The sequence below is a fragment of the Macaca nemestrina genome, chromosome 13, assembly GCF_043159975.1.
Source record: "Macaca nemestrina isolate mMacNem1 chromosome 13, mMacNem.hap1, whole genome shotgun sequence".
Taxonomy (NCBI): domain Eukaryota; kingdom Metazoa; phylum Chordata; class Mammalia; order Primates; family Cercopithecidae; genus Macaca; species Macaca nemestrina.
The window spans coordinates 108527946-108554022 of record NC_092137.1 but is presented as its reverse complement, the minus strand read 5'-3'; the positions used below and the strand labels follow the sequence as shown (position 1 = coordinate 108554022).

Here is a 26077-nt window from a genome sequence, read left to right as displayed (position 1 = left end):
CATTAGCTGAGCACACAGGGCATCCATATAAGTGATTTCTACTTCATTAAGAGGTAGGTGATCGGTTCATATTTTGCTTTTCCAGCAGATAAGAATTCAAGTAAGAACCCTTCTCCAACTCAGGAATCAGGCTTCTGGTGCCTGCAAATCTCCCCACGTCAGGATATGGGCAGACAGCTTTATTGCTATCAATTAAAGTTCCATGCACAAACCTTGTAATGTTAAGATGAGGCCAAGAGGTGGATGTTCCCTGGCTAGATTGGAATTTAATGAGAGTGGGCAGACAATATAAAGAGGCCAAGTCTGGCTGTGGGCAAGGCTGCCGAGCTGTGTTGCAGAGGGATTTTCTTATACCCCTAGGTGGTCTCACTGAAATGTTATATCAGAGACAGGAGGGAGCTCGCAGACTTTGTGGGGCTTCTGCTTTTGCCACTGTGCCTGGGCTCCCAGCATATGCTCCAGAGAGAGGCCTTGGCTTCCAGAGACAATGCAATGGGTTGGAAGGGGAGGTGTGTATTTCTGGAGTGGGAAGGAGGGCTGGGGCCATCCGGACCCTCTGGCTCATCAGGTCTTGGGCTGGGAGTCATCGGGTGTATAGCAGGCACTGACTGGCACAGGGGCAGGTGTCTGTGAAGCAGGTGACACAGAGGAAGACCAGCTGAAGAAGAGACCTGTATGACTCCAGCTATAGGATCCACATTTTCACCACAGTGGGTATTTGTGTAAATGAAGTATCCCAAACACACATATGCACATACTATCCCAAAGAATATTCAGTGAGATTATAAAAAACAACCAACCCAAGTGTATTCTCTATTAGTGATTGGTAACGTGCTGTCTGTCTCCAGGAAGAACACTGTAGGTGGTGGTAGATAGGGCATAAGTCTAAGCCCCCAGCGAAGCTTGACCTGAACTGAATGTGCATCTATGCTAGGGCTGGAGACTCCTGGTGTGCATGGGGTTTTGGTGAGGTTGAGCTGTGTGTCCTCCAAGCTCCCTGAGCCTGTGCCCAGAGGAGATAAGGTGAAGGTGGCCTGCTCTTCCACCCTCCTGCAAGAGTGGGCATGAAGACGCTGCTCTAAGCTGTCGACATGTTTTATAGATGTTAATTATTTTTGTTATTTTAGGTCTCCATATATCTCAGAGTGCTAATCTTTTAGCTTTTGTTGTGTTTTTATCTTTTTAAAAGTGATTTGTAGTATACTGACAGCTGTGCAACCACCACCACTGTCTAATTTCACAAACTTTCCGTCACCGTAAAAAGAAACACCATACCCATCAGTAGTCACTCTCTGTGCCCCTTCCCCTAGCCCCTGGAAAACACTAATGTAATTTCTGTCCCTGTGGATCTTTCTTTCTGGACATTTCTATGAATGGAAGCAGATAGTATGTGGCCTTTTGTGTCTTACTTCTTTCACTTAGCATATTTTCAAGGTTCGTCTTGGTTGTAGCATGTATCACTGCTTTGTGTTTTTACAGCTGAATAATAATCCATTGTGTGGCTAGACCACGTTTTGCTTATACCATGAATCAGTGGATGGACATCTGGGGTGTTCTCACTTTTTCACCATCACAGGTAGTGCCCTGTGACTATTCACGTACAAGATTTTTTGTGGACAGGTTTCCATTGCTCCAGGAGTGGGGGTACTGGGTCACATGGTACTCTTTAACCTTCTGAGGGGCTGCCAGGCAGTTGTTCCAAGTGGCTGCACCATCTTCCATTCCCACCAGCAATGTATGATGTTCCAGTTTCTCCACATCTTTGTCAACACTTATTATTGCCAGTCTTTGTGATTGTAGCCGTCCTAGTGGATGTGAAGTGATTTTGATTAATCTTTTAGATTTTAAAATAATAATGAAAGTTACAGTTGTCATCTCAATGGGAGGAAAACCAGGTTGATGATCTGTTGACTAATATTTGCAAAGTGCTAATAAGCCCTTTGAAGACAGTGTTTGAAGAAGGCAAAGTTGATACTTTCTCCTGGAACTCCTTTCTCCTGGATCCAGAAGCTGTGGATCCCTGCTGGTAGTAAAGTAGATGAAATTAGAATTGCTGCATAAACACTAAATGACTTGAAGGAGAGTGTAAATGTCCAAACGGGGATAGAGACCAACTATAAATCTGCCTCAGTCTCCAAGGACAGTACTCTCTGCCCCTCACTGTGCAGAGCATTTGAGTCTCCTTGAGGTGTGTGCAAGCACGCACATTGGCACACTGTCTCCTGGAAGGAACAGGAGAGCTGTCGCTTCCCCAAACCCTCTCCTCTTCCCATTCCTATACAGTAATGACTAGTATCAACAAATGTAATCACACAGTTTTGGCAAGGAAAGGTCTGTTCTGGGACAGGCCTTTGGCTTGCATAAGAGATGTTTTTAAAATGTGTGTGGTTTTTGTGTCTTGTTTTTCCTAGAGGCTAGAAGGGAGGATGCCATGGCTCTGACAAGGCCCAAGAGGTCAGGGAGGGGTCCCTTGGCCACATTTCCTCTGCAGTGCTCGGAAACAACTCACTGGTCTTTAATTTTCTAGGAAGATCAGTGTCTTACTTCATCCCTCCAGCTGGCATGGCTGGAGTCAAGGTGAGTCGGTTTACACAGAGCAAGCCAAGAAATCGTAGAATCCCAGGAGTGCAGTGGATTTCAGAGACTGCCATTTAATTTCTTTTTTCTTTTTCTTCTTTTCTTTTTTGAGACCAAGTCTTGCTTTGTCACTCAGGCTGGAGTTCAGTGGTGTGATCATGGCTTACTGTAACCTCAAACTCCTGGGCTCTAGCAGTCCTCCCACTTCAGCCTCCTGAGTAGCTGGGACTACAGGCATGTGCCACCATGCGCAGCATATCATTTCATTTCTTGGTTTTCCACTTCCCTCAGTGCAATCAGCCCCTTTACAGCATTCCTCAGTATGGCTTCTCTGAGTCTACTTTAATCCAAAACAGTTACAGAACTCACCACCTTCCCAAAGCAGCCTGTTCCATTCTCAGCACTGATCACTAGAAGGTTCTTTTCTATATGCCCACTCATCTCTTGGTTTCCAAACCAGGCATCCCTACATGTTTCTTGGAATGTCCTGCAGACTCTGCCAGCCTGGAGTAGTGTGTAGGGGTTCAGGTGCCTGCTGCACCCTCCTTGTTTTACTGCAGGGCAAAGATGCTGGCCAGAGTAGGGACTACACCTCCCTTTGTTCCAAATCACTCCTGGGAAAAAGTTCAGAGAGGGTTGAAAGTATACCTGGTGTTTCCATTAAAAATGAATAGTCTTTCTGCTTCATTTTTAATGATATTTTCACTGTGAACCGTAAAGTGTATGCCATGTTTAAAGAAGAACAAATACAACAAACATTAGTATATCTACCATCAGCCTAACACATATGGAGACCTAGAGGCCCTCCAGGTGGTATCTTGAGCGTACGCCACCTTTTCTCCACAGTGGTAAAACATTTAAGGACACATACATAATGTGTCTCTACATTGTTTATTTGATTTTACCTACCTGTGCTTGGTGCTGAATATTACAGATTTAGCCTCAGAATGTGTCTTTCTGTAACTTGCTTCTTCCACCCAACAAGGAATCAGCCATGTTGATGTCCATAGATGTCACTCATTTGTTTTTTTATATAATGTACAGTTTTTCATGATCTGAGTATATCACACACTATCTACTTCACAGTTAATGGGTATTTCAGTTCTTCTTTTTTTTTAATGTTCATGTAGAAGTACATCCTTACCCTGGAGAATACTATGTTCTTTGGAACAGGATAGCTTGGCGATCAGGCAGCACTTTGCACTCCTACCAGCAGTGGTGAGAGACGTTTCCTTCTGCACCCTTGCCGACACTTGCTCTTGCCAGACTTTTAAAATTTTGCCAATCTGGTGGGTGTGAAATGGCATCTCATTGTGGTTTAATTTGCAGTTCTCTGATTACCAATGCTGTTGAGTCACTTTTCAGGTCTTTGGGGACCATTTGTGTTCATAGCCTTTTCTACAATGCCTGTTTGAGTTAACTTATCTTTTTCTTGAAAGATCTATGTGTTCTTGAAGATAGATGGGTAGTACTTACCTGGTGTTTACTGTCACTGTTCTAAGTGGTTCTGGATATAGTAACTGTTTCAGTCCTTCCCAATAAAGTAGGTTTTCTTAGGGGGATGCGGATGCCTGTCTCACGGGTGAGTATCCGTAAGTGCACGCAGCCACTGGCCCCATGTTCCCCAGCAGGTGAGGGCAGAGCAGAGGCTCACACCTGAGCACGCTGGCTCTACCATTCGGTTCCAATTCAACTGCTGGGTTATTGACCTATTTTGGATGCTAATACCTTGTTTCTGAAATGTGTTGTTAATATCTTCTGTTTATGGATTGTCTTTTTCCTTTGTATTTAATGTCCTATGATAAATAGAAGGTTTAAAAAACATTTAAATGTTGTTCAACTGAACAAATTTTCTTTTATGGTCAGTGTTTTGTGTCTTATTTAAAAATCATTTCCTGCCCTGGAGCTTTTTATTAACTTCTAAAAGTTTTACAGTTTTGCTTTTCACATTTAAGACATTAATTCAGCTAGAAATAATATTGTATATAGGATGAGGTGGAGGACAATTTCTTTTTCCAGGTACATAACGTAACTTGCCAACACCATTGATTCAACAGCCAGCCTTTCCCTGCTGCTGGTGAATCACATCGTATGCACGTGTTTTTGTGTCTGGATCCTCCCTTCAGTTCCGTCGGTCTATTTGTCTATTCTTGATTCAGCTATACTTTTGTAATTACTGTACTTTATTTAAAGCCTTGATATCTAGCAGGGCAAGGACTTTCACTCTTCCACATACATTTTAAATCAATTTGTCAGGTACTTTGTCAAGTACTTCAAAATCCCGTCGAGATTTAAATTGGAAATGCATTTGAACTATACATCAAGTTGGGAGAAAATTACAGCTTTTCTGAATCCTCTTACTCAAGAACATCATACTTCTTGCAATGTATTTAGGCCATCTTTAATGTCTCTTAGTAAAATTGCATAATATCCTCCATAAAGGGAATGTACATGTTTGGTTAAATTTCTATCTAGTACCACTTAAAATAGCAACAAAAATATAAAGTATTTTTAATTATATATTTTAACTACTTGTGCATGGTAGATAGAAAAGCAGTTGACTTTTACATATACCATTTCTCAGTGTTCCTGTTTTCATGTTTGCCCTTTGCATAAACCTTCCTTTGGTGTCAGTTTAGCAATTCATTTCTTTTTCTTGTTATTATGGATACCTTCAAACTTACACAATCATAGAGGGTCTAGGACAATGACCCTGTGTTGGGCGATAGCCAGCATCAGCAGCTGTCAACATGGTGCCAAGCTTATTCCATATGTCCCTCCACTTTTTTTGTTTTTTGGGGACTCTTTCAAAGAAAATCCCAGACATCATATTATTTTATCCTTAAATATTTCAGTATGTATTACCAACAGATGTAGTCTTAAAACAAAAAAAACCCATCCAAACCATTGTCACATTGTCAGAATTAACAGTAGTTACCTAATATTAGTCCATGTGTGGATTTCCCTCATAGTCTCTAAAATGTCTTTTTATGGTGGTTTTGTTCAAACCTGGATTCAAATAAGGTCCACCCATGGCATAGGATTCCATCTCTCTTACTTCTTTCTATTTCTGGTAGTTCCTACTCTTTTCCACCTATTTTCTTCATTCCATTAATTTGTTGAAGAACCTAGTCCCTTGCCCTGCAGAGCTGCCCCACCCTGGACTGTGTGGGCTGCATTCTCGTGGTGCTGTCTCACCTGTTCCTCCATTCCCTGTATTTCCTGTAGACTGGTAGTTACCTCTGAGGACTTGGCTAGATTCATTCGTTTACAAGTATGTTTGTTTTTCCAAGAACACTTTCTAGGTGGGGCTGTGAGCCTCTGATTTCAGCAGTGCATTCAGAATCATCTTTGTACTTTGTAATCTAGCGTTTCAGGTGATCCAGGATGCCTAGGTCATGGTACTGATATAGGAAGGGAATTCCAGAAGCAGTGTGGGATGATGCCATTCACCATTGTAGGCTCCTGGTCATCACCATGTCCTGTGATCTGTCAGTATGGTCCTCCTCACCCCCAAATATGTGTGTGTGAACCATAGCAGTTCATGACCACTTTGGTGGCAGGGACATGACAATATTTCACCTGAACACAGTGTTATCCAGAGGTGGAATGACTGAGTGTCAAATGTGTCCCTGGACTCCTGGTTCCCTTCTCCAGGCTCTGAGCAGGGCTGAGAGCTGAGGCTTCCCTGGGGTTGTTAACGGGGTAGTCATGACAAGCTTGGCCACGTCCTTCCTCCCACGTCCTGGTGGCTGCTCTGTGGTCTTCTTGAGGAATTGGCCATGTGTCCACAGAGGCAGTCATCTTAGTCCAGTGGCCTGGAATCCTCTCACATTTCTTCTCAGAATACCTATCTCTTCCTTTTCTTACTCTTTCATGTCTAAATGTCCTCCTGTCTCCTACAGTGGTTTCTCTAACGTGGTTTCTCTGCGCATTTGTTTGGTGTTCCCTCTACGCTCAGTCTTCTCCTGGTTTTCCCAGTTACCAGGCCTGGTCTCTGACCAGACCCCATGAGGCCTGGTTGATTGCTTCTAAATCTCTCCATCTGAGAAACGTCCTGGAGATTTGGAAAAAAACACAACTCATGAGAGGAAAGGACTTTTGCATTGAGAGCAAATCCACATGAGGAATACCTCAGGCCCCAAAGAATCAAATGGACCTGCACGTGGGGTTATTCACCAAGACTTTTTCAATGAGATGTAAATCAGTGGCTTCAAATGGTTCCAGAGGCCATGGCTGGAGCGGTGCCTTTCCCTCTGTGCTGGCTGGAGAACAATTGAACACATCCCCCTGTTCTCCCTTCCCTGCCTTGGGGTGCAGCCTTCCTGCAGCAAGTTTCAGAGGTGGAAGGCTGATGATAAGTCTGGAGCAGACAGGCCTCCCTCAGGGGAGGACACTTTAGCAGAGAGATTTGCACAGTTCCAGAGGCTGCAAGAGGGCAGTGCTCAGCCTGATTTAGAGCCAAGAAGTAAGAAAGCAGGCGGAAGGTGAAATGAATTGCAGGAGTGTGACACAAACGAGGCTGGAGATGCCTTTTCTTACAGAGGCCCAGCCTCACCTTCAGCCCACCTTCAACCCAGCTACAGCCAGTTTTGTAAGGTTTGGAACTGCACAGGAGAGAAATAAAAGTTATGTGAATGTGAATGGTTTCCAAAAGTCTCTCTGCAGAACCTCTTAACTTTAGGTGCAGAAACTGCAACTTTCTTCAATGGGTTCTTGGACCACTAGTCATGGTGACAGTTTGACTAGCATTGAGAGAATGTTGAGCAGAAAAAGTCAACGTTCCTGGCCCTTAAAAAACACTGAATTTCATCTAAGTGGAGCAAATGGTTTAAAAGTTTGAAACGTGTAATGAAATATATGTAGCACAGGCATACATTCCGTTTGCTCCCACTCTGGGGCAGCTGGGAGATACTCGGAGGGAACGTGCTGGAAGGAATGTCTTCTGCCCAGTGTCTGTCCCACTGGAATGTGTGGTAAGTCTCCCCAACTCTGTGGGTTGCAGAAAGAAGAATGTTGCCTTTTCCTCAATTTTGGTTTGCATTTCAGATGTTATTGCGAAACTAAAGAAAAATGGCAAAATTCTCTTGTGCCTATCTGTCTCTGTCTCTTCTTCTTCTTTTTTTTTTTTTTTTCTCTCTTCTTGGCATATCTCAGAATTATCCAAGACTTTTATCCTGTTGATTATTCTTTAGTCATGTATATTCTATATATTATGACTCTAAATAAACATCCCATCTTCCTTACGAACTTTGTGAGGAAGGTGTTGTCCCTTCTTGTATTGTTAGATCTCTGGTACCTCACACAGGCCTGGCACAGACAAGATAGTCACTGTTTGCATGAGTGGATGGATGGATGCATAGTGGATCAATAGAGGTGTGGTGGATGGATGGAGGGAGAGTCGGAAGGGAGACATGATAGATTGAGGGGTGATGGATGGATGGATGGATGGATGAATAAACAAATAAATGGAGAGATGGGTAGATAAATATTCTTCAGATACATACACAGATACACAACTGGACACCATCATTCCCCACACTGTCCTAAAGAGGCGTGTGTCCTCTCACCCTGGGTTTCTTCAATAAGCAGGATCCCTCTTAAGGGACTGATTCCTCTGGTAAGGGTCTACGAGTCACTCATCTGTGTCTGGCACCTTGCACAGTGTGTGCAGTGGAGGTCCCCAGGAAGTGTGTGTTGAATAAAGGTTGTGTCATGCATTAGTTCATGGTCTAAGTCCATATGAAAAGCCAGGTGTTTGGAGTTATTGTAGTATCTGTTGACTTTCGCCCAAAATCTAAAAAGGACTTCTCAGCTTTTCCTTCCGGCATAGCAGAAGTTCTTTCCAAGATGGCCAGGAGATAAACTCAAAGGCAGTTTCATTCTTCCCCATCCTTCACTTTTGGATCTGTTTCCTGGAGCGTGGGGAATGCTGGGTGTCTTATTTCTTGAAGCTGAAATTTCCTGATTATTGTGTACAGACCCCCACCCGCCTGTCCCGCAGGGCTGGGTGCCAGAGCAAGATTCAGGAATTGGCCATCAAATGAGTTCCTCATTTGCAATCAATTAACAGCCACCTGGCCTGTTTTCCTGTCTCCCTCCTCTCCGCTTCTCTCCCTCCCCTTGTTCTGCATCATGAACTGATTGGAGTGTGAGAACTGGGGCCTTAACCAGGTTTGCAACTTCTCTATGCCAGGAGCACTTTCTCCCAAAACCTCAGGGCTCCCCATTCTCCTCCTTCAGGCTCTTTCTCACCCTCCTGAATTTAAAGTTGCAACCACCACCCCACTTCCAGTCCCCTTCTGGATGTATTTTCTCTGGAGTACTTACGGTCTTCACTATACTGCGTATTTTTAATAGTTTGTGTATGTCTCTGTCCCCTTCTAAAGTGTATGCTCCCTTAAGGTGGAGATGTTTTTATCTATTTTGTTTCTGTTTTCTTTATCTATTTTATTAGTTCCTAGAACCATGTCTGGCACATATTAGGTGGCCAATAAATACTTGGTGACTGATTGAATGAATATAATATGAATATCATTTTTTAAAAGGCTCGTGTTCAGATCTTTGCCGGGGGCACCGTGTAATGCCCCTGGGGTCTCCCCTGAGGAGAGACCCCTGCCTCTCTGGAGGAGTTTGCCTGCACCCTCAGCTCCTGACGGATCCTCTGGTGCATCTTCCTGGTGCTGTGACTGTGACTAGTCGTGGATGCCCGCTGAGCCCGGGAGCAGCGGTTACCGGAAATCTGTGCCTTTCTGCTTTAGCTAAAGAGAAAAGACTGCATGTATTTGCCAGTCTTTTGGGTGCTTCTCTTTAGCATAGACACTGGCCAAGGCTACTGGTAAACAGCAGCAGAGAGGTGCTTTACCCATGAGAGGGAAGCGTCTGCGGCCTGGAGCCCTCTGCAAGCTGCCCCGTGGGACCCCTAACAGACCGTCTTGCCTCTCTGAGTTCAGGGTAGAAGCAACCTACTGATCCGCCTGTTTCCCTCTGGCACCCCAACTCTCCTGGCAGGAGAGCTCCTCCTCCTGATTCTGTGTTCTGAGAATTGCACCCAGGGGTGCTGCACTTGCTCCTTCCTTCTCAACCTGTAGCTCAGCTCTGACGCTCCCGCGACTCCTCCAGCACCCCGAGCTGGGCGCAGGTCTTCCTGGATGAGCTTGAGGCTGAGTGCAGCAGGAGCAGCACAAGGCTCCTTTTCTGCCTCTGCCCCTAAGGGGTCCCAGGATGTGTAAGGAACAGAGCTTACTCCTGTCCCGAGCTCCCCGCAGTTCAGCCTTCCCTGGACTAGACAGTTCTGCCTTTCTTAGCTCACCGTGCTGTGCTAAGGAAGCCGGGGCTGCCCCGTGGGTGGAACATCCTCTAATTTGCCAGGCGGGAAAGGATGGGGCGATGAGTCACCCTTCTGAGCGATTCCTACAGAGCATATCCAGGAGCAGCCACCCTACCTCCAGGGTTAGTGTGTAGAGAGGCACAGGTGCTAGTGTGGGTGGTGAGAAATAAGACTCGGAATCACCCTTTTTAATGTGCACGGCATGTCAATTGTGTCCTCACCAAAGTGTTGAAGTGTTTAATGCCTTATAGAATGAATGATCAGAAACCAATGGATTCCTTTGAGCTGTTTTGACGGGAGGAAATAAACTGTGACAGTGAGACCTTGGTGGTCCCGACATCAGCAGGATGCAGAAGACAGCCTAGCCTGCTGGGTCATGCATTCCTCTCCAGCAGCCTGGGATGGAGAATGTGCGTGAGTGCAGAGCTGCTCACTGCCTGGTGCTCTGCAGCTCCAGTGCTGCCTCAGTGCGTTCCAGGAGAGACCTCAGTTTCCAGCCCTAGTTCAAGTCCCAGGGTTGATATTGCTCGTGACAGCACCAGGCCTGCACCTTGGAAAGGAATGATGGACTTATCTGTATCTGTCAGGTTCAGGCATTCTCCTGCCTGCGGTTGAGAATTCAAGTTCAGGGTGATGAGTTTCACCTTTTAAAGAAGCCCTAGCCTATCCTTGCTGGATACATTCATTGCTGCAATGCACGAGAAACTGAAGGTGATCAATGTGATGTATTGGTTTCAGCATCAGATGTTAAGAAAGTGAATCTATTGAGATTCTTGCTTTTAAAAACACACAATAGAACAAGCCTAACCTTGGTCAGTCATCCTGGACTTGAGATCACATTTTACAGTATACAAAGTGAGGTTTCACACATAGCATCCCCCAACCTGTTTTTGTAAGTAAAGTTCTATTGGAACACAATCGCACCCACTAATTTACATGGAATCTATGGAGCTCTGGCTGCTACAGTGGCAGAGCTGAATAGTTACAGCTAACAGTGACGGCGTGCAAAGCCGCCTCGCTCCACTAGAGACAAAGTTTGCTGACTGCTGGCATAGAAGATAAGGGCACAAACTCTGAAACCAAACTGCCAGGGTTTAAATCCCAGCTCTGCCACGTATTGGCAGCATGACTTTGAGCACGTTAATTAACCGCTCTGTGACTTAGTTTCCTCCACTGTAAAATGGAGATAATATGGAGATAATGTCTCCATTATAATAATGTTAATAATTATAATTATGATGATATAACAATGATATCACCAAAAATAATACTTGCCTCCTAAGGTTGCTGTGAAGTTCAGAAGAATTAATAATGGGGACATGTTCAGAGTACTTGCTGACAAGTGGTAATGTGTTACATTTTTAAGGTGGCAGGCAGGTTTCTAAGACTTTAGGAAAGTCCAGTTGCTTCCTCAAATCACAGACAATTCTGCATTTAAAGACCATCTCAAAACCAGGTTCAGTGGCTCATGCCTGTAATTCCAGCATTTTGGGAGGCCAAGGTGGGAGGATTGCTTGAGCCCAGAAGTTCAGCCTGGGCTATAACATAGTGAGATCCCATCCCTACAAAAAAATAGAAAAAATTAGCCAGGTGTGGTGGCATGCACCTGCAGTCTCAGCTACTTGAGGGACTGAAGTGGGAGGATTGCTTGAGCCCAGGAAGTCGAGGCTGAGTGAGCCATGATCACACCACTGCACTTCAGCCTGGGTGACAGAGTGGGACCTTGTCTCAAAAAATATATATATATTTAAAAAAAATAAAGACCGCCTCATCATCAGGGTACCTCCCATAGGAAACAAAGCCATGTGGGTGCCTTGGCTTCCTGTTGGTCCAGAGCCCTGCTGACTTTTCTGGCAATAAGCGCACAGAGTGGGCTGGCTAAAGGAAGGGTGCCAGTGGTGCCAGCCAGCAGGGGAACCCCCACCCACTCCGAGGATGCCAGGGATGCAGTGAGGCAGCCACGGTGTCCCCTGCGCTGATTCCAATGGGGGATGGTGGCATGGTGACAGGAAGTCACACTTCGTAATAATGCAGATGTGAGGGAAAAGTGACACATAGGGAGAAAAAGCTGCAAAATGTGCCTCTTCAACTTGTGAGAACAGGAGGTGACGGGTCGCGGAGGCTGCTGAAAGAGTTTGTTCCTGCCTCTGTTTCTCTCTCCTTCTCCAACTAGAATGTTATGTGCCACTTGCTCCCCTCAATAGCACTTCCGAGACAGGTGGACTGCATATTTGCGGAACCCAGTGTTTTTATTGAGAAGCCCCTGAGTCCCTTTCTCTTTGCTTTTTAGGCTGACCTTCCTGGAAAGGTTCTGCTTTTAACTCTTTGCGTGCCTTCCCAGGCCATGCGTCCCGGTGCGAGGCTCTGAGAACACGATTTACATCACCGCATTGGTGACTCACACGTCCTCCCTGATCACTGAAGACACGGTTTGGTTTCTGCCTAGGATCATCGTGGTAATACCACTCCCTGCTTCAAAACCGAACATTTCCTGTTCTTGGAGCAGATTCGTCAGGACGTTTTGCAGCATCCTTGGGTGTTACCCATTCCTTGCTCCTGATCTAGAGTTCCCAGGCCTACACACCTCAGAGGAGCAGTTGGGGGGACTGTGGGGCACAGCCCATCACCCATCCCACACGAGGATGGCTCTTTTTAGCATGTTTTCTCAGGTGTTTCTTTATCCTCTCCCCATGCCTCAGTTTCCACATTGAAAACTCTCAATGACAATTATTTCCTTCTGAGTCTCTGCTGGGCTGTTCCAGCCCTTCCACAGCGCCAACCCTGGGAAGCCCGTGCCTCCTCCACACGCCGCCTCCTCTCTGCTCCTCTAGTGCCCCCCGTGCCCTTCAGGGCTGGGACATGCTCATCCACTAGCCCTCGCTCGTCCACGTGTCGCTGAGTTACCTTCTTGGTGACGACGTTCTAAGATTTCACCCTATCCCCATCCCAGCGTTCATGTCCCCTCCTCTGGTTTATGTGTCCCCTTAACACTTAACCACTTTCTGATATTCTCTAGATTTTACTTATTTCTATGTTTTGTTGCTGCCCCCTGACTAGAACATAAACTCCACCCGGGTGGGGACCTCTGAGCGTTTTGTTCACTCCCAAACCCCATGCCAGAACCACACTCCGCAAGTAACGGGCACTCATTCCGATTTGCTGACTAACTGCATAAATGTCCCAAAACCACTTCCCACCTTACGCGGCTGTAGAGAGGATAAGAGTGAAAGTTAAATAAAGCCTATGAAAATGCTTAGAAAACCTGAAAGCATAAAAGGAATGTGAAAGATGTATTTATGAATGAAGCAACTCAACATAAAAAGGCACTTGGGGGCTGGGAGTGGGATATGTGGGTGAGACTCAGAGCACAATGTTGTTAAGACATTCGGGTTGATTTAAGTGACTGGCAACATCTGGAACCCATCAGGAAAAACTTTAGCGTAGAAGATATTCCTCTCCCTACGTTTTGAAAATTCAGGCAGGCCTAGTAAGCTCTTTAATATTTTAGGAAGTTCAAAAATATTTAATATCTTAAGAAGGTCAGAAATACTTACTACTTTAGGAAGTTCAAAAATCACCACTTGCCCAGAAGCTGGCCTGCAGGAGAAGGATTCTCCCTCACTGGGGAAGAAGTGCCCTGCTGGGAAGGCCGTCTTGTTCTCTAGACTAGGTAAAACAACAACCAAAGACCCATTTTTACTTTAAAATGAGTTTACATAGTCACATTAAAGTGTGAAGTCTTCAAGAACAAATTTCTCACAGATAGAACAGAAAATAACCGGATTGACTCACTAGCATGCAAAATACATTTGGAAGGGATGCTGCTACCAGTAAGATTCTCCCTTGAGTACAAACAAATGTCCTGGCGTGCCCACGGCTAGCACGTGCTGAGAGCTCACTGTGAGGCCTCGTGTACCCTGCAGGCTGCTCTCGAAGGAACCAATTTCCAAGGGAGGATGATGATTCCAGCACGTTGAGGCACATGCTCTTTGCAGCGACTTGGGAGAGCGTTTGTTTGTTTCTCTGCATTAAGACTATTTGCATTAATAACTTATTTATGAAGTTCACCTTAAGTCTATAAAAGCAACTGCAACATCCAATTTTGTGGAGATTTCCATTACAAAGTTGACAGAGCGTTTTGTAACTAAATATCTGGAGTTAAGGATTTCTATAAATCAACATGGAAATGGGATGCTAAGGGACCCTCTCCTGCTCCAACTGTATCCATCAGCGCCTGGTGCAGTGAAGAATTCTGCTGAGTTCCTCCTGTCCCAGGGCCAAGGGCAGTCTGCATCCCTGACAGCCGGACCTCATCCTCTGTGGGCAGCAAATTACAGAATCAGTGTAAAGCAGGCAAATGCAGTGTCTATGTGAAATAAGCCCAAACCATTAGGTATGCTTTGATTCAGGCTTAACATTTTTTAACATGATAGCAAATCCTATTGAGTATCCTAAATGTAAATTCAGGACTTATAGTTTTCACATTTTTATGTTATGTATCTTAAATGCCTTCCTAGAGAGGGAGGTACGAACTGACTCATTGGGTGATTTTTTTCCTGAGATTGGCCACATGATTTAAAGATTTGTAAAAGCCTCTGGACCTATCTGTATTGAGAGGTAAGAGCTTGGGCTCCCTTGGTCCTGGGACCCTCTCCTCTCTCCCCACAGCAGGGCTTCCAGGAGCCCTGGGTGCAGGGCGCTTGGGGCTGCTGGCCCCATTGTGGCCCTGCTCCCATCTGTCATATAACTTCTCTGCACCCAAGGCTAGGTCCTCCTGTGTGTGGTGTCCCCAGCGCCTTGCACCGTGGCCATCCCCTCACATATGGCAAAATGTTTTCCTCAGATGGTGATAAGGGACTGTACAGGCAAGGGCGGGTGTCCTGGAGGCACCCCTGGTCACGGGATCACCCTCAGCGTTTCCACCCTGCCCAAGAGGTCTGTGGAGCTTCCCTGAGCCTTTAGCACGTTTGCTAGGAAAGTCCGTCATCTGTTGGTGGAAGAACCGTCCTTCTTAGGACCTTCTTGAATGGCTGTGCCATATGCTATCAGCATATGCCGTATGCTACCAGCTGGGTTATCTTGGTGGTCAAGTTTGTTTTGCTAAGGCCTCCTTTTTTTGGGGGGGGGGGGACAGGGTCTCACTCTGTCACCCAAACTGGAGTGCAGTGGCATAATCATAGCTTGCTCACTGCAGCCTCAACCTGCTGGGCTCAAGTGATCCTCCCACCTCAGCCTCCTGAGTAGCTGGGACTACCGGCATGCACCACCACGCCTGTCTATTTTTTTTTTTTTTGTAGCGATGGGATTTTGCCATGTTACCCTGGCTGGTCTGGAACTCCTGAGTTCAAGTGATCTGCCTGCCGCGGCCTCCCAAAGTGTTGGGATTACGGGCATGAGCGACCGACCGCACCTGGCCTCCTTCTGTTTTTGATGGAGCTTGCCAGTCTGTGTGTCATGTGATGTGGAGAACTTCAGTAAACACGCTGTGTGCTGCCGTCTCGTGGCTTCCCCAGTTGCAAGTTATTTGCTACTAACAGGACACCATCCTTTGGTACTTACGGTGTGCCAGTCTCTGTTACGAGTAACTCATCTGTATTAACTCATTTGATCTCACATTTAGGATACCTGTGAGACAGATAATTAGCACGCTTTTTTTGGAGGTACGGAAACTGACCCACAGAGCAGGCAGGATGTGGCAGAATTGAGCTCTTCAGCAAGAAGCTTCATGGCCACCCTCAAAACTCCTCGAGCGCTGGGGACCCAGTTCTAACACAGGTCTCCTTCCTTTGTCATTCGAGCCAGATTCTTAGGGAAACTTATTTTTTTACACAGATGCTCACAGATACTTTATTTTTTCTTACCTTTTTGTATTACACTTGACCCTTGAACAATGCGGGAGTTAGGGCAACAACCCCCAGCACAGTCAAAAACCTGTGTATAACTTTTTTTTTTTTTTTTGAGACAGCCTCACTCTGTCGCCCAGGCTGGAGTGCAGTGGTACAATCTTGGCTCACTGCATCCTCTGTCTCCCGGGTTCAGGCAATTCTCCTGCTTCAGCCTCGAAAGTAGCTGGGATTATGGGCATGTGCCATCATGCCCAACTAATTTTTGTATTTTTAGTAGAGATGGAGTTTCACCATGTTGGCCAGGCTGGTCTCGAACTCCTGACCTCACGTGATCCACCCGCCTCGGGCCCAAAGTGCCTGAGCCTCCGCGCCCAGTCTTGCATGTAACTTTTGACTCCCCCAAACTCAACCCCTAAGAGTTTACTGTTGACCAGAAGCCTTACTGATAACACACACAGTTGATAGACACATATCTTGGAAGAACTATACATTATATACTGTGTTCTTATAATAAAGCGAGCTAGAGAAAAGAAATTGTTATTTAAAAAACTGTAAGGAAGAGAAAATATATTTACTATTCATTAAGTGGAAGTGAATCATCATAAAGGTCTTCATTTTCATCATCTTCACATTGTGTAGGCTGAGGAGGAGGAGGGGTTGGCTTTGCTGTCTCAGGCAGAGAAAAGGTAGAGGAGGTGGACGGGGAGGCAGAGGACGGGGGCACACTCAGTATAACTTATTGAAAAAAATCCACATATAAGTAGACCCTTGCAGTTTAAACCCATGTTGGTTCAAGGGTCAACTTTTTTTTGGGGGGGGTGAGGGGTAACATGAAAATAATGATGTGAAAAATGTGTATATATTAAGATGATGTGGTGGTTGGTTTGGGTTGAAATAAGGACCTACAAGGAATCCTCTGCCTTTAGTCCCCTCTTTCGTTTCCCTCCTGTCCTCTTGGTCTTCTGAGGTGGCTGGAGATCCAGGTCCCCAGTGCAAGGCCCCGCTGACCCGAGGCCACCCATGAAGGAGGCCCTGGTGAGTGTGCTGCCCAAAGGGCCAGTTGAAAGGTGAGAGATGGGGCCGGCCAGGAATCAGCTGGATGCAGGTCCTGGAGGGCCTGGGTGGGGCTGCAGGGGTTGCAGGTAGCGAGGCCTTTGTTCCCTGGGAGGGATCACAGGAGCACTTTTCAAGGTGCCTGGTGGTTGCTGGGGACTTGCTCAAGTGCTCCTGTAAGTACACATTATCAGAACATGCCTAGAACGCTGCAAATACCAGCTCACAGCATGGGAGCTGTCTTCCCAGAAAGTGAGGAAGTGAGCAGTGCATCTCCGAACTGGGTAAATGTAAACAGATCTGGACCCTCCTGGCCTAATGGATGACCGACCCACAGCTGCCCTTTTCCTTCCATAATTAAACAATTATCAGGGCTCCACAGAGGCCTCCCTCGCCTTCTGGGGGAGGGAGGAGGAGGCAGGTGGTTGGAAGCTGGTTGCCCGATTACATGCTCTGTGATGCTTAGGAATTTGCCCACCTTGCTGCGTTTTTTCTCACTTATAAAAGGACCATAATTCCTATTTCACAGGAGTCCTGTGAGCAGTAATCAGCTATCAGGGGTGTCTGGTGGGGAGCAGCAGCTAAATAATGGCTGTGTTACTTTGAGGAGGTGATGTGTGTAGCCAGCAGTGCACAGGCTGAGAGGTCAGACCACCTGGGTCCAGTCCTGCCTCTTGGACCTTGGGCAAGTTACTGGACCTCACTGTGTCCCAATTTCCTATCTGTAAAGTGCAGATAATATAAGGCCAAGCTCACAGGGTTGCTGTAAGGATCCTGTGGGTCTCACAGGTAGAGGTAGGAGCAGCGGGCACACAGGAGGTGCTCAGGACAGGAAGGGGCGAGGTCGGGATGAGAGCCCCAGTACTGCTGGAACCCAGAGAAGCACATACCTCAACCCTGAGGGCAAGAGAGGGTCTACACCCAAGGACTGTGCATCGGTTCTTTGCTGAATTCACTTATTCAGCAAATGTGTGCAGATGCTGGAGGGGTGGTCCTCAGTTCTCCCATCTGACTTCTGCTGCAGTGCATGGGGAGGGATCACCACTGGCCACTTTCTACACTTTGAAGCATCTGCCTTTCCTGGCCCGGGCACCCATGTCCTGGAACATCTGTTTCCCTCAGCAAGTAGTCAGTGATCATTTTTCTTTATAACTCCTTCTTCATTAGGAGACACAAAGTTCTTTACGTATCATCAGTTTTGTTCTCGACATACTAAGAAGCATGGAAGGGCAGATTTGAGTATCTCCGGTTTATGGGAAAACTAAGCCCAAGGTACTCTGTCAAAAGGTGCTGCCTAAGGCCACCGCAGATGACCTAACCGCTGCTTTGATGCAACAGGGAAACAGGCCACAACAAAGTCTGGGAAAAGTAAAAAAAGGAAGAAAAAAAGAAAAGTAAATTTGCTTTTAAATCCTCTCTAATCTGGCTGCAACATGAAACTGCTACAGGCAGCTAGCTCTTGGCTGTAGACAATTTATGTCTTCACAGTTGCATCCCACACAGCAGCTTAGCAGTGGCCTCGTCACCCTGTATGTGAAGGGCAAGTTGTGTTTTCCTCCTTTGTCTTATTTCATCAATTCTTCATCAATTCTTGGACGAATGAGTGTGCAAATACGGGAAAAGAAGAAACTGTCAGAAGAAAAGAGAGGACGAAAGAAAAAGGACCCAACAAGCAGCTTTGAATGAGAAAAAGGGACAAAGGAACTCGAAATCTAATTATCTGTAAAACGAAAACCTGGGAACCTCTGGTTGCAGTGTGATACAGTAACAAACTTCTTCATCGCAGATTAAATCTATGAACTGAAAGATGGGGTACACTCTGGTAAATACATTATTTAAAATAAGGTAAGGCCAAGAGTCGTGCCTTTTCTAAATCTGAGAGTCTCTGAGTTGAAAGTGCTATTTAAAGATGACAGCACATAAATGATAACCCTCAGCAGTGCTATGAAAGTCAATGCCTTGGCTTGAAAAATGCTTACGAGCTGAAGAAATTGTAAATACACCTGAGACTTCCTGAATGAGTCAGAATATAGGCTAAGCTGTGAATAAGATCCCAAAACGTGATGGCTCAGATAAGATCGAGTTTCCTTTTTCTTACTTCATGGTCCGGGGGTATGTTCTGCAAGGTCACCCCAAGACCCAGGTTTCTTCCCCCTTTGCTCTGAGCATAATGTTTGATGGAAAAACTGGCCCACCCTACCATATCTACCATGCAGCCCGTGGGAAGACAGATTTCCTTATGCGAGTCATTATAAAACATGCTCCAGAATGTGCAGGAATCACTTTGACTTGCATTCCGTGGACAGAAACGTGGACACCTACCCACGGCTGCCTGCAGGCAAGGCTGGAAAATGAAGGCTTCTGCTGGAAGCTTGACCTCAGTTGAAATTTGGAGTATTCTCCCAGACAAAAGAAGCAGAGAGTGGGTATCAGGGGGTCATTAACTGTCTCTGCCGCATTATCAGATCTTGCAGTGCTTGGTGTGTGTACGATTAGGGTCTCACCCTTCAGGGCCTGTGGACGAACGTGTTCATCTTCCTGACACTTTTCGGCTGGCCACATGCTGTGCTATACAGGTCTGGAGACTGCCCGTGGGCAGGCCCTGTGTCCATCTGTAACTCCGGGCCTTTGCATGGGCTGAACCTCTGGCTGGAATGCCCCACTCCCCATCAGCCATCCCTGGGATTTTCCCCATTCCTCCAGGCCCAGCTGCTGTTAGCAACAGGATCTTGGGTCACCTGGACCGTGAATCTCATATTTTGGGAAAAATAATGGGCCAGATAGAAGCTGTGAGCCAAGGCCCCCGTCCCAGGGGACTGGTTTGCTAGTCTGTGTGTTAATTCGTTCCGAAGATATATCGAGCGTGTGATCTGTGTCAGGCCAGCAGCGGGGGATCCACCAGTGAGCAAAACAGGCGGGAATCTGTCCTGATGGGCTAACCGTGGAGGGGGCCCTCCATTGAAAGCAGGTAGCGAGAGCCGTGGCAAGTGCTCTCCTGGAAAGATTGCATCCTTAGGGTCTTAAACACAGGGAGCCGGTGCTCCACGCTCTCCACCTCAGCTTGCCGGGAGGTCTGGAATAGGCCAGTCGGGGTCGTGCCCTCCCCACGCTGCAGGCCGGCTTTGGCACCCGCCCTTGCTCAGGGGTATGGCTTGCCTGAGAGTCCCACCCAGGGCTGTCAGGAGCACATTCATTAGAGCCTGCTGCCACGTGCCTGATTCCAGTAGAAGCCAGAGATGGCGCCATCGTGCCCACGTGAGCGCCGTCTCCACGGGTAGGACATTAAGCCCAGAGGAAGATGTGTGTGCCACATTTGAGTAATGAGCCATGAAATTGACATTATAAGTTTTAATTATTATTAATGCCTTGCAGGGGTGGCTGGTGTTAATTGTCCTGTAGGCATCCCAGATGGGTTTTCCCTTTTCCTTTTATTTCTTTTTCTTAATGTCTTGAGCCCAAATAATGGCGGCTTAGTGACAATGTTTGAATGAAATTCCTCTAAAGGGGAGCACGCCACAGTGTGAGAAGTTCTTGCAAACGCGTCTGTGGGCAGAAAGCAAACAGGCTCTGGAGCAGCTGGCCACCCTCCTGGGTGGGTGTGGAGGCTGGGACATAGAGGCCTCCGGGTTGCTGCTGCGAAATCTGCAGAAATCTTTTCTCCCCTATAATAGCATCTGCCTGCCCTAGGCCCCTTCCATGCACTAATTAGTTAATTTTATAAAGAGCTTTGAAGATGAAAGACTCTGGAGGTGCCGGGTGTCACCCATATGAGTATTTCCTGATGAGATCCAGTTTCTGGCTGCTGCTGCTCCTCCAAGTAAACTGCCTCTCGGCACCTTCCTTAACTCTTTTTTTTTTCTTTCCCTCAGAAATGTGTCCTGCATCTTAAAAAGATTCATTCCCCCTCTTGGTTTTGCTCTGTCAAATCTGAGTCTGGCAGTCTGAGATGGGGATACAGGGGGCTCTCTTGCCTTCTCTCTTCTGCCTTCTCTCTCCCCTACGCTTCTCCACTTCTCCTGGCTCACCAGCCAGCAAGGCAAACAGGCCCCACCTGCAGCCCGCATGCTCTCACAGCTTGCTTGCTCCGAGAGTCATGCTCTCAGTCCCAGCCTCGAGGCCAGCAGGCGGGTTGGGGCCAGCAGGTGGGTCACCGCCTGTGGAGTGGTGGCCAGGAGTACAGTCTCTAGTCTGTCCCTGCTTCTGCCCTACTCCTGCCCTGGTTTCCTTTTTTTTTCCTTAGACACAGGGTCTTGCTCTGTCACCCAGGCTGGAGTGCAGTGGTTCGATCGTTGCTCACTGCAACCTCGAACTCCCAGGCTCACTCAGTCATCTTGCCTCAGCCTCCCAATAGCTGAGACTACAAGTACTTGCCACAATGTCTGGCTATTTAAAAAAAAAAAATTCTTTCTTTTTTTTTTTTTTAGCGATAGGGTCTCAGTATGTTGCCCAGGCTAGCCTTAAACCCCTGGCCTCAAGTGATTTTCCATCCTCAGCCTTCCAGAGTGCTAAGATGATAGGTGTGAGCCACCATACCCGGTCCCAGATACTTCTTTTCTAACTTTACCTTCTGCATCCCCATCCAGGCCTGACTCAGGACTAACCTGAGTGCCTTTGAATTAACAGCACATAGAGGGGACCTGCTATGCAGGGAGAACACTCCTGGGGCCTGAGGTCATCAGGGTGAACAGCACAGCCTCGTCCTGGGGGCCTTGGTGGCATAGAAGCGAAGGAATTAGGAAGGTGGCTGATAGAGTTAGGATGGCTGGTGAGTGGCTGATGGAATTAGGAGGGCACAGTTGGTAACGGGGGAGCAGTATGGGTTTCAGAGGGAGTGAGAAGGGCAGAGGAAGTAGCATGGAGCTCTGTCTGCAAAACCCTGCAGGTTCTAGGTTCCAGAAGCACAGACTTCTTGTGACTGAGGACGCTGTCTGCTGTGGCTGGGCAGGTGTGCTGAGGCCAGCTTAGGGGACCTCGGCTGCTGTGCCGAGGAGCTCGGATCCCCTGAGGTCAGCAGGCAGCCATTGAAGCTCATAAGTAGCAGTTGTGTGAGCTTGGCCCTGCATTTGGGCGTCCAGCCCATGACAGACTGATGAGCCAGGAGACCACTGGAGGAGGTTTGCACTGGGCGCAGGATAGATGGCAGGCAAGGCAGCGGGAGGGGGAGGGTGCACGGCCCTCTGGGTGAGAGCTCAGAAGTGGAGTTGGCAGGAGGAGTGCCCAGGCCAAGGGAAAGGGTGGGCACAGGGGTGACTGAAGGTCCCTGCCCAGCAGCTGAGTGGGGATTCCATGGCCACAGGAGGCAGGGCTGGAGGGACAGACGACGGCCTCTAGGAGCTTGTGGATGTCCAGCAGAGCCGTCAGGCAGGCATCTGGGTTCACATCAAGTCCGCTAATCAGAAGGGACGTCACAGGCACAGGTTGATTTGAGGGCCACTGGCACAGAGGCAGGTCAAGCTGGGGTCTGCGACAGTGAAGGGGGGGCATCAAGGAGACCTGCAGGCCACAGTGCTGATGCCAGTGAGGCCATGGTCCCTCCGGAGAATTCATGAAAGGCAGAATCCCCCTGTGATTCAGGAGTGTGTGCCTCACAGAGTGCCTCTGTCCTGGGCGGTGGCCTACAGCCCCAGGCTGCCTGGTGGAAGGTGCCTCAGTTTCTCTGGCCCTACACCCCAGCTTTCCCTGCCACACTACCTAAGTCGGGGCCGCAGTTACACAGTGTGGGTGTGAGTGGTGTCTTCAGGGGGCCTTTATGTCAACCAGTCTAGAGAAGGCCGATGGTGGGGAGGCCGGGGAGGAAACACAGTGTCCCCTTCTCACAGGGGCATTGCAGGGAGGTGTGTGTGCTCAGATAGCACGAGCTGGCTGCAGAAGGGAGTGCCGCATGGAGGCAGGTGCAAAGCTGGCCCTTCCTGCCCGCAGTTGTTACCAATGGTAGCAAAAGTCACCAAACAGCCACCGAGTCTATAGCTCTTATAACACGGCTTTTAAGCCTTACCCCTGTGATTTGAGAATGAAAGGAAATGGAGTCATTCCCTGACAAAGCAAAGCTTTTTTTGTGTGCATCTTGTTGAGGCTGGTTTTTCAACTTCACAGCATGTTTTTTTTTCTTTTTTTTTTTTTTTTTTGAGACGGAGTCTCACGCTGTTGCCCAGGCTGGAGTGCAGTGGCGCGATCTCGGCTCACTGCAAGCTCCGCCTCCCGGGTTCCCGCCATTCTCCTGCCTCAGCCTCCTGAGTAGCTGGGACTACAGGCGCCCGCCACCGCGCCCGGCTAATTTTTTGTATTTTTAGTAGAGACGGGGTTTCACTGTGGTCTCGATCTCCTGACCTTGTGATCCGCCCGCCTCGGCCTCCCAAAGTGCTGGGATTACAGGCTTGAGCCACGGCGCCCGGCCTGCATGTTTTTTTTCTTACCATCCCTTTAAAACCGCTTACCTTGATGGATATCTAAGTGTCTCCATGTAGCCAATAGTGAAAATACTCCCATCATGAAAATACATGTTATATTTAACTTTTAAAGTGTTCGTAGACTAAGTTCTATTAGAACAAGGAACCTTACTCTGTCTTTTTTTGTAAACTTAACCAAACAGGCTGGACCAGGGTTTCTTAACCTGCTGATGCTCTGGGCCGGGTCTTTCTTTGTAGCAGGGACTGTCCTGGGCATTGTGGGATGTTTGGCAATGTCCCTGGCTTTTACTTGTTACATGTTGGTAGCACCCCACCTTCTGGTTGTGATAGCCAAAAATATCTTCAGACAGAATTGTCCCAAATTGAGATTCCCTGGCTGGCGGCTGAGTGGCCCCTGTGTGGCAGTGGAATTATTCTGATGGCTTGCAGCCAACTGCCCCTTCCAGTTTTTTTCTGATCACAGTGCTTGTCTTGCAAATTACCCCTTGCCTCCACTCTCTAAAATTGGGGCTCGTTACACACTATTGTGCTCGCACTACAAAGCTATCCAGAATGAGTATTATTGGAAGCAAACGGATTTTTTTTTTCTCTTCGAGTTCTGCAATGAAAAATCCTCTGGTGTTACTGTTTAATTGGTCAGTGGTGGCTGTTTGTCAATTTGCCAGCAGGCTCTCTCTTAACTGCTGTCGTTTGACGTTGCTGAAACATAAATGTAGAATGATTGAGTTGCCAACATGCTATTAAGTCCTCCACAAAGAGTTTTTCGATGTACTACTGCTTCAGGCTTTTGTGCTTCTATTGATTGATTCGAATACTGAAGAACTCCTTGGCATAGGCAGCCCTGGTGAGAAAATGCGGTTTCTGGTAGGAAAATCGTTGGGTATTGACACTCGGACAATGCAAGGCTTTCCTTTGGTTTTCCTCTGGCACAGGATTGACCTCTGACAAAGCTCCCACAGTTGAGTGGGTATTGGCCACCCATAAAGGAAAGGGAGAGAGGCCCGTGTGGCCAGATGGTCATGATGAGACAGGGCCAGTTAAGAGAAGCCCAGGAAGTGGACGAAGACATCACATCAGTTTCGGGATTCTTTGACAGGCTCCTTATCGCTGACAAGCAGAAGCAGCCTAGAATCTTGTTTGGATTTCAGAGCTAGTCATGGTTTGAGACCGAGGATGACAGAACAGGTGCAGACAGATTGGTTTTCCTCCAACGGATACAAGAACGTCGCTCGTGTTAGGAGGATACAGTCTTATGCCCTTGAAAATGTACTTCTGGAACAGACTGCTACAGGTACACGCAGCAGAAAGTTGTGTGTCATGGTTGGGGGTCTGTGATGGCCGGGGACTGCTTGTTAGGACCCCTGTGCCTGGGCACAGCTCTCGTGCTCTACACAGGCTGTTTGTCATCGTCCTCGTGTGTGTGCTGCTGGCCATGAGTCTGCTGAGTGGGACGCTTAGCACGACGGATGCCATGCATGCCTGCTGCTCAGCTTCAACCCCTGGAGCATGCTCTGAGTTGCTGTGACTATTACGTAGAAGAAGTAAAGAAAAAAAAATTGTTGGATACTTGCTAGAAATCTGGCAGCTTCTTAGACTAAAATGCCTGAGAAATAGGAACCAATGGAAAGTGATTCAGCAGAGTATTGGGTAAGAAATTCTGAGCCCAGACCCCCTGGGTTCAGATTCCACCTACTGCTCCTAGGTGTGCGCCTTGGGAAAGTCACCTTCCCTCTGTGTGCCTCAGTGTCCCCATCTGTACATGAAGATCAGCCAGCACCTACTTCAGAGTCCTTTCTGCACAGAATGAGGTGGTCTGTGTGGAAGGCCCCAGACAGTATCCTATTTAGGAGAAATGGCTATGATGGGGACCCTCTTATCTCGGTGGGGCCTCGGTATGTGCGCGTTCCTGTGACAGGCTGTTTCTTTAAAATATTTTCCACTTGTGGGGCACTTTGTATGCACCCCCAGGACACAGAAAGCCCCCGGGAAGCCCCAGCCTGCCCCGGCAGATCCACTCTGGGCACTGGGAAGGAGCCTGCCCGTTGACCACATGCTGTCTCTTGCTTGCAGAATCCCTGCCTGCTTCCCTATGGCAAGGCCCTCTACAGCTACGAGGGGAAGGAACCCGGCGACCTCAAGTTCAATAAGGGGGACATCATCGTCCTACGGCGCAAAGTGGATGAACAGTGGTACCATGGCGAGCTGCACGGCACACAGGGCTTCCTCCCAGCCAGCTATATCCAGTGCATCCAGCCCTTGCCACACGCCCCGCCCCAGGGAAAAGCACTTTATGATTTCGAGATGAAGGACAAAGACCAAGACAAGGACTGTCTGACCTTCACCAAGGTAAGGTGGGCTCTGGGGTGGGCCCCGCCAGCCCGTGCAGCCTCTGTGCCACTCAGGGCTCTTCCCAGCCACAGGCCTGCAGCCAGACAGTGCCTTTCCTCAGATTCTGAATCCTGGCTCCTCCCAGAACCCTGAGCAAATGACCCAGCCTCCCTCCCTGTGCCTCCCTGAATGGGGTGGTAGTTTTTTTGGTTGAATGCTAGGGAGGGCAGCAGCCTGACACACAGCTCCAGCTCAGAGCTACATGAGAGCTTGAGATAATATGAGCCTCCATCAGCATCAAGAGCAGAACCCGCAGTTAACCTGAGTCATGGGTCTAAGCGCTGACGCAGGTGTGGCGGAATGACGCCTCTCCAGGACTCTTGAGGTCCCGCGAGAGGGGCTTATCAGGGGAAGCTGCTACAGAGACCCTGGTCAGCTCACGGGGGGTGACAGCTGGGGCCTCACATCCGTGCATCACAGCCCTGTCCTGTAGGGCACCTGAGGCAGGGCCAACCAGGTGCATAGGGAGCCCTGTG

General features: G+C 47.8%; 2 protein-coding genes across 2 annotated transcripts in view; one reads left to right on the top strand and one right to left on the bottom strand.

Annotated features, from left to right (window-relative positions):
• Positions 1-26077, top strand: part of LOC105471836 (SH3 domain containing ring finger 3) — a 373482-nt gene that overhangs the window by 189053 nt on the left and 158352 nt on the right. The window contains exon 2 of the mRNA XM_011724585.3: positions 25284-25559. Within this exon, the coding sequence (XP_011722887.2) occupies positions 25284-25559 (276 nt within the window). The remainder of the gene's footprint in view (positions 1-25283; positions 25560-26077) is intronic.
• Positions 21447-23266, bottom strand: LOC105471835 (uncharacterized). The gene is given in 4 exon segments (XM_024789748.2): positions 21447-21583; positions 21586-21939; positions 21942-22267; positions 23241-23266. Coding segments are annotated over 4 exon segments (843 nt in total).